At 39.3% G+C, this 8,730-nt stretch overlaps 1 protein-coding gene across 3 annotated transcripts; it reads left to right on the forward strand.

Moving 5' to 3' along the window:
• Positions 1–1,025: 1,025 nt before the first annotated feature.
• On the forward strand, positions 1,026–6,257 carry LOC140889213 (uncharacterized). 3 transcript variants are annotated; one of them, XM_073296923.1, is made up of 4 exons: positions 1,026–1,112; positions 2,496–2,722; positions 3,596–3,858; positions 5,101–6,257. In XM_073296923.1, exons 2-4 carry the CDS (start codon positions 2,521–2,523, stop codon positions 5,989–5,991), a joined length of 1,356 nt encoding a protein of 451 aa, XP_073153024.1. In that variant the 5' UTR covers positions 1,026–1,112; positions 2,496–2,520; the 3' UTR covers positions 5,992–6,257. The 3 variants fall into 3 exon arrangements, with proteins under 3 accessions (XP_073153024.1, XP_073153030.1, XP_073153034.1); XM_073296929.1 differs by having other exon boundaries at positions 1,028–1,112; positions 2,512–2,722; XM_073296933.1 differs by having other exon boundaries at positions 1,062–1,140.
• The last annotated feature ends 2,473 nt before the right edge of the window (positions 6,258–8,730 follow it).

The following is an 8,730-nucleotide window of genomic DNA, read 5'->3' on the forward strand; positions in this document are numbered from 1 at the left end:
AATACATGGTGTATTTATACAAACTGACCAGAATCGCTCAAAAGATTGAGTCAAACAAGATTGGCAAAGGAGATGACGAAAACAAAAAATTTAGGGCAAAACGAAGACGGGTGTAAAATGCAGTTGTTTGACCCAAGATAAAGCGCAACAACAACTAAATTCATTGGCCCATATAACAAATTGATTTTTATTTAAAACAAAATCGGTTTATTCGGTTTAACCAAATTTTTATGGAGAAAACCAAAATCGAACCGAATAAACCGAGATGACCGATTTTTTTAAAAATAAAAACCGAAATTTCGAACTAATCAAACCGAATTTTCGAATTATATCGGTTTGGTTGGTTATTTCGGTTTAACCGAATATTTGCTCACCCCTAAAAATGGTGGAGATTTAAGTAGAGGTGTCAAATGAGCTAGGTCCGTCGGGTTGGCCCGCCCTGCCATACAAAATTGGTGGGTTGGGTTGGCAGTTTTCCAACCCGCCTAAAAGGTGGGCCGACCCGCTCCGCCCCGCCTAATGGTGGGTTGTGGTGGGTTGCGGGTTGGCCCGCAAAAACCCGCCAATTTACACATGAATCCGCCGGATTGGCCCGCCCCGCCACCTAAAATAAGTGGGTTGAGTTGGTGTTTTCCCAACCCGCCTAAAAGCCGCCCCGCGCCGCCTAATAGCGGGTTACGACGGGTTGTGGGCCGGCCCGTCCCACTTGCCCGTTTTGACACCTCTAGATTTAAGCAACCAAATCCAATTCAAAATTAATAGTGAGTTCAGTTCAAATTAAACTGGATAATCCGACTGATTCCGGGTTGATCCGATCCAATAAACAACCATTTTTCTGCTCAAATTGTCACCTTAACGAGTTATTATAGGCAGGGCAGTACCAATGTGTTATGTGTCCACGAGAACAAATTCAGGCCCAACTTCAGATGAATTTAGGCCCAATGTTCCAGAATCCAGTCCACCATTTTCGATACACACGTATATATATATAATTTTGATTGATACATAGGTACATATATATTCCTCTCTTTATGCCATTTACACTCCGAAATTCTGCTCCATTTCCATTTGGAGAAAGTAGGGCACGCCCTTTTACCATATCGAAGCTTCGGGTGAGTTTTCGGCCTTGTATTGATTTTGGTAATCATTTTCTTTGAGTTTGCTGTTGGAGTTTTATGCGTGTACGATTGCCTAAAATTTTCCTTTTTACTGTTTTTATACCGTTAAATATAGTTCTTAGTTTTTCAGCGACAACTGAAGATTTTTCTTGAATTTGGGTGCTGTTTTTTATTGATACAGCAGAAAAATCCTGGTTTTAGTCCTTTTTCTTCAAAAAAGAGGATAATAGCTGAAGCCCATGTTCAAATTGAAGTAGATTTATTTAGTTAGCAAACAATGGAAAGTGGAATGTCGGACAGGACCTCAAAATTTTGGTTTCTTGTGTCCATGTGTGTGAGAAAACAGCCAAATTGATTTCTCACCTTGTGAGAGAGAAAAGGTGCGAGGTGGGGAAAGGTTGCTGGCTCACTTGCTCTTGAGCAGAGCTCAAGATGTTCTTACTGTTGTGACCTTCTTTTGGTATAATGAAAGTCCATGGTTCGCGGTCGCGGACAGCTGCTGTTCCAGTTCCATTGGCATTTCACGGAACTGTCACCGTTATTGTCGTGGGGTGTTTTGAAATAAAAAAACAGAAATAATTGTATAATTCGAAAATTTTAAATTAAAAAATTGTGAAAAAGTTTTAAAAAATGTAGAGAATGGTCCGCAACGGCCACAAAATCGCTGTTTGGTTCTGCCACAGCTGTGAAATCGCTGAAATTCCAAAAAACAAGGTGTTATAGTCACACAACTGTTTTATCCAGGAACTTTGTCCCGACAGCTGCCCTTCTGCGACTACGACGCGAAACTATGAATGAAATGATGAAAGCAATTGGCATTTTGTTTGGACTTGAAGGAAGATTTGGATAGTCAAGAATGATGTTTATGTTTTCTATGGAAATATGAATTCATGTTATTTCTCTTGAATAGTGTTTTAAATGGCGGTCGAGGCAGCCGTCGAGGCAGGAGGCGGCCATCGACTGCACCGCCCTAGCCTTAGGCAGTTTTGTAGGCGGTCAAAGGCGAGCCAGGGTGGGCGAGGCAGGCAACGGTCAATAAAATTTTGAAAAACCTTATTATTAATATATTATACACTTTCTCCTCAAAACATAATTGTGGGATCAATCACCCATATTTAATATTTGCATGTATTGCATGATTATATATAATTATGTATAAAAAATAGTAAAAGAAAATCAACCGCCTAAATGCCTAGGCGGCCGAGGCGGTGTGTGGTGACTAACCTCCCCGCCATTTATTATACTGCTCTTGACTTGGATGTAGAAGAGATTTTACTTTTATTTATGTAGTTTGTTTCTTTTGCCTTGAATGATTCGATACTGGCCCGTGTGGTTCATTGGATTTTGCACAAATTAATCGAGTCAAGAATAACATAGGTTGTTGAAGCCGCAGATAGTATAAATGGAAGCTGGCCAGCTTGAAATTGGTGGTACTGCCAAGAATTTAATGGGAGCCTATCCTGCGGCTGCCAACCCTTCCATCCCAGTTGCCCAGGCAGAACATTATGGAAGTCCAAAGGTTGCCCCTCAACTGGCATCATCTGCAAAAAAGAGGGCAAGGACAGTTGACAGTCATTTTCCAATCGAGAAAAATACACCTCCGAGTAATAACTCATTGCTCTTCTGTTTCCAGTATTCTTTATTTTTACTGATGCAATCACATGCATACATTATTTCTGTTATTAGCTTTACCTTTCTTGTTTTTATTAGATTTCTGTCTTTAGAGCAGTAAATATAAAGGGAAGGTGTATGGTGGAGTATGCTTAAATATAGTTGATCTAATTTCATTTAGTGCGCTTCTTTTTCTTTGGGTGTATTAATTTGGGCGCAGGTGCGGTGTAACATGCTTCTTGGAATCTTGGAAATAAGGATCAACAACGTAATTTTTAGGTGCCAATCTTTAAAATTCTGAAAAATCTGTATGAAAAGAAATTAAAATAATGACTTCGTGGCACTTCCCATGTCGGTGGTTGTAACATCATTGTGTTTGTGTCATTGATGACTTCCGATTGATTAAGAGGACTACTGATTTTGATATATTCCCTATATTTCCATTTAATTTTTTCTAACATGTGAGGGAAAAGGCTAAGTATCTGACCTGGTATGTGAATGGTTTCTTACTTGTAGAGTGGTATTTTTTAATGTTGCAAACTTAACTAACTGTTACAATGTCTTCATTATTTTTTCAAACACAACATAAATGAGTGCACAATTTTTGTCAGCCTTTTATCATAGTGATATTTTGGGTGTCATTTTTGTTTAACTTATTTAGAAATCTTCTAAAAATGATATTGTGCATACCTGAGTGAATTTCTTGAAATCATCAGGATATTCTTCCGATGCAAGATTTTTCATGTTAGCTTTCTTGAAGAAAATATCCTTTAGGATTTTGTCCTTAATGATCTTATGAATCCTTATGTTAAATTTTTAGGTACATATATACTTTGTTCATTTTTATACTTATTAATGCGTTGCAGGCGTCTCAAACTGTTATTTCTTCAAGAGTCGCTTGCAAGAGTATGCTCAGAAAGCAAGTATTCGAACACCAGTTTATGAAACTATCAAGGAAGGTCCTTCTCATGAGCCTTCCTTTAGGTCAACTGTGATTGTGAACGATGTTAGATATGATTCTCTACCTGGTTTTTCCAACCGCAAAGCAGCAGAACAATCAGCTGCCGAAGTTGCGCTCATGGAACTTGCCAGCTTAGTCGATATGAAGTTTGGCATCTCTCAACCAGTGGTAATCATCTTGAGTTAATTTGGTATATTTCTTAGTTTCTGCCAGTAGATATAACGGGGCTAATATCTTCGTTTGTATATGTTTCTAATTCACGATGTTATGGCTAGACACACCCGTTGAGCTGTTCCCGTCAACCCATTGAATTTTTTTCGGTTTATGTTCTTGTTTCATCTTGTTCATACCTGTTGGAATTAGTTTGAAATAAAAGGTAGGTCGATTGGGTATCTTGGAATGGAAAAATCAGTGTGTAGAATTTAGGGAGGTTCTTCTCTTTTAGTTATTATTTATCCCCTATAATGTTATTGAGTGATAAGATCACTAGAGATCGTACAAGAGATCACTGGTTGAAGATCAAGCTTCATTTTGGTAGGATTTCTTCAGTCAACTCACGTAATTTGCTATTATTTACTTATTTCAGAAAAGAAAGATTTTTGAAATTGTATTATGTCATGCTCCTTGGCACTTGCTTCACCCCCTCTCCTTCTAGAAACACATTGGCTGCGTAATTTGTTCCAGATATCTTACATGACGGTGACGATGTGGATATATATCACTTGAATATTGGCACTTTGTTTGATTCCGAACTGCAGCGTTTCCTTTGCATTAGTTTTCTACATATGGTGGAGTGTAGCCACTGTGCAACCTGCTGTTTCATGTCACTACCATGTAGGTTGAAACTTGTGCAAAAAAACATAGCTTTTTGAGTTATGAAGCAACTATATAATTTATATACCTTGACATAAGTATTGTAGGTTATACATTACTTCGTGCATCTGAATGTTTTGTCCTTGACGGAAACTTTTGATGTTTTTATGAAATTGGATCTTTCATAATCATCACTGCTACTGCTATATAATAATAAATAAAAGAAGGCTTTCTTTTCCTCTTCATAATCAATAGTCCTTAAGTATTTTTATTCTCCTTGCCCGTGGTAATTAAGGGGTTTCTTCTAGTAACTTCCTTGGCATAAAGCATCATTTCAACGGGAATCTAAAACTTGGACCCATGTTTCTTTTGTCGATTTAAGTAGAGTGATTTATGTCTGAAGTTTTTGTTGATATACTTTCCATCGCGTAATCCCTTGTCACTTAGATACGATAAACGATTAAATTTCTCGAAAATATATGAATGATCAACAAAAGATCACTTGATACCCTAACTCTGATGCTCATTCCTTTCCATTTAGTTATCTTGATTGCTAGTCGCAATGACTGTCTCCTTGATATTTGTTGAATATTTCAGCATGACACAGGCTTGTGTAAAAATTTGTTGCAAGAATACGCCCAAAAGATGAACTATGCAATCCCGCTGTACGAGTGTCATCTGGATAACCAATCAGGCAGAAAGCCCATGTATTCTTGTGTTCTTGAAATTGGGGGTATCAAGTATATTGGGGCTTCTGCGAGTACAAAAAAGGAAGCTGAGATTAAAGTTGCCAGGACTGCGTTGTTAGCCATCAAGTCTACAACTTCTGCCTTTGAGGATGAGGTTGGGTACCACACGGTTATTCCACATAAAAAGAAAGTAACTGATCTTGGAATCAGCACTCAGGAAACTGCTGCAGCGCTCAAACCAAAGAAAGGGCGTTTCAAGAAGAAGCATTGGAAGAAGCGTTCTATCGAGAATTGTAACTTTGCTAAAGGTAAGATGCCTGCTGGATTGGAGGTGAATTTGAATTGTCAGACCAGGGTTGAATCTGCTGTAACTGGTGCTGCTAATTCCCAACATAGTGCGGGTACAGATAACTTGGAAGTCAACATGGACAGACAGGAAGTACTACAAGTGAGTGTTGCTGATGCTGTTGGCTCCATTGTTGAGACAGCTGTTGATTCCCAAATTGAGACTCCTGTTGCCCATATAGGGATACCTGTTTCCGGGATAGAGACTCCTGCTGTTTCACTGATGGAGAAGCCTGCTGTTTCTCAAATTGAAACCCCTGTTGGTTCAGGGGGATCAGTTGTATCCAATGCTGACAGCTTCCAAGAACCAGACTCTGAACCTGCACTCGTGGAAACTATGTCCAGTTTTACTCATCCAGACACATGCAACAAGAATCTGGAAAAGCCTGTGGTTTCATCTGATGAAGGACTTCGAGAAGACAGAGGATCTGCATCCATGGATGTGGAACCCTGACATGAGAATCTGTGAAGGCATCATACACTCTTCTTACGTATGGCTAGTTTATCATCTAAATTTATTGTTTTTGTTTCTCGGCACATTGTTTCCAAGAAATTCGGTTATCAGAAGAAGAGTTTGAGGATTTGTGAATCAATTCAGAGCTGGGATTTGACTCATCTAATATTGGACTATTTATTGGAGACAGGTGCTGCTACTGGAAATAATACATTGTAATTTTATGTGATGCAATATAATTTAAATTTCAGATTGTTTCTGCTTCATTAGTAATCCAAAATTTATTTTAAATTCATACTTCATTATATTTCTATACATGTGGTGCACTGTTTGTGCTGGGATCGCATGAATTCGGTTATGATATTAACAGAGAGTTTCCCAACTCGTTTATTTCGTCACCTTAGTTCATAAGGAAAATATTTGCTATGCATTTCGGGCGTATTGAATCATCAATCAAATGATCGGATTTCTACCATACGATGAATATTGGAAACAGAAATTGAGGAAACATTCTGTAGAATAAAATAAAATATAAAGTAGATTGTGTGAATATTTCTATGGTTGGTAGGATTTGTTAAATATTTGTAACTTGGTAAGAGTATATTATCTTTTTGTTCTTAGGAGATTAAATTCTCTCTTTGTATTCTATTTAAATGTGTACCTTATAGTCAATTGAATATAGATTTATTATTCCAATCCTCTATAATTTACATGGTATCAGAGCCATAAAGTTCGAAATCAGTCTCCTCTCTCGAAATTTTCATCTCCAAAAATGTCATCGAACTCATCAAAACCCGATGAGAATTCTGAGAAGTCGTCAGCGTCTCTTGCTCCTCTTTCCGGGAGTGATAATTCATCTCTTCAAATCACTGCCCACAAACTCAACGGCCACAATTACTTACAGTGGGCACAATCTGTCAAAATTGTAATATGTGACCGTGGAAAAATGGGATATCTTACCGGCGAACTCGAGTCACCTAAGAAGTCGGATCCTACATACAAAACTTGGGTGGCTGAAAATTTCATTGTTCTCGCATGGCTCATCAATTCCATGGAGAACAACATCAGCCGCCGTTATTTGTGGTTCCAAACTGCCAAAGAGGTATGGGACGCTGCTCGTCGGATGTATTCTGACCTTGGGAATGCCTCGCAAATCTTCGAGCTTCGTTCAAAACTCAAGGAACTACAGCAGGGTTCTAATTCCGTGACCCAATACTTTACTGATCTTCAAGACTTGTGGCAAGAGTTGGATCTTTTCCTGGACAACACTCCCACTTGTGCTGATTGCAGCGTCAAAGTTCGTCAAAATCTGGAAAAAGAACGTGTCTTTGATTTCCTGGCAGGACTCAATCGGGAACTCGATGATGTTCGAGGTTGTATTGTTGCAAGAGAGCCATTCCCATCTCCTGAAGATGCATTCGCTGATGTTCGGCGTGAAGAGATGCGCCGCAAAGTCATGCTACCCACCTCCTTGCCAGCAGCATCTTCTGCCCCAGAAGTCTCTGCCTTGATCTCAAATAAATTCCACAGCCCGGGCCAGCGTCAAGGCAAACGCCCTTGGTGCGAACACTGCAAACGTCCTGGACATACCAAGGACAAGTGCTGGGAAATATACGGCAAACCACTGGACTGGCAACCACGAAAACAACCCCAAGGTCGTGGTTTCCAAACCCAAATAGCCCAAGAGCAGCCTGCATCTTCTGACATCACTGCACCATTCACAAAGGAACAGATAGAGCAAATTGAACAATATTGTCGTCTCCTGCGTCAGTCCTCCCTCAATCCATCTCCAACTCCAACTGTTGGTTCTTGCTCCATCACCCAATCTGGTAAAATTCCGTCTGCCATAAATTCTTGTGATGCTGAGTCTTGGATTGTCGATTCTGGAGCCTCCGATCATATGACGGGCAACTCTACTCTTTTTTCTAGTTACATTCCGTGCACTAGCCGTACCACAGTTAGAATAGCTGATGGTTCTTTGACTCGTGTTATGGGCCTTGGCAATATTCAATTGTCAAGAGATATCATCCTTAAATCTGTTTTTCATGTCCCTTCCTTGAAGTGTAATCTGATATCTGTCAGTAAACTAACTAAGGATAATAAGTGTGTCATCAAATTCTTACCTTTCTCTTGTTTATTTCAGGAACTACCATCGGAGAAGACGATTGGCAGTGCTAGGATTCACCATGGTCTTTACTACTTCGAGAATGCTCCATCCGTCTATCGACAGTCTCTTTTGTCCAGTGTCTGTTCTCCACCTGTTTTGAATCTTTCCAAAATAATTTTGTGGCACCATCGACTTGGCCATCCTAGTTTTTTATATTTAAAACGTTTGTTTCCCTCCTTGTTTGTGAGTAATAAAAATCTTGATTTGGTTTCATGGGATATTTGTCAACTTGCAAAGCATACAAGAGTTTCTTTATCTCCAAAGCCGTATACACCCTCGTCACCTTTTTCATTAATTCACAGTGATATCTGGGGTCCCTTCCCGGTTACGACACTTCAAGGAAAACGATGGTTTCTCACATTTATAGATGATCACACACGAGCCACCTGGGTTTATCTTCTCAAAAACAAATCTGACACATATGCCACATTCACCAACTTTCACCAAATGATTCAAACTAAATTTAATACCTGCATCCGCACTCTAAGAACCGACAATGGTACAGAATATTTCAATACCACTCTCGGTGACTATCTCAACTCCCATGGTATTTTCCATCAGAGTTCCTGTGT

Source organism: Henckelia pumila, chromosome 1, assembly GCF_033568475.1.
Source record: "Henckelia pumila isolate YLH828 chromosome 1, ASM3356847v2, whole genome shotgun sequence".
Lineage (NCBI taxonomy): Eukaryota > Viridiplantae > Streptophyta > Magnoliopsida > Lamiales > Gesneriaceae > Henckelia > Henckelia pumila.

Bases quoted from the DNA above. Each gene is read 5' to 3' on its own strand.
- LOC140889213 (XM_073296923.1), top strand. From the start codon at position 2,521: ATGGAAGCTGGCCAGCTTGAAATTGGTGGTACTGCCAAGAATTTAATG. The intron at 2,723-3,595 runs GTAATAACTCAT...AATGCGTTGCAG, and splicing joins CGAGAAAAATACACCTCCGA to GCGTCTCAAACTGTTATTTC. The intron at 3,859-5,100 runs GTAATCATCTTG...TGAATATTTCAG, and splicing joins TTGGCATCTCTCAACCAGTG to CATGACACAGGCTTGTGTAA.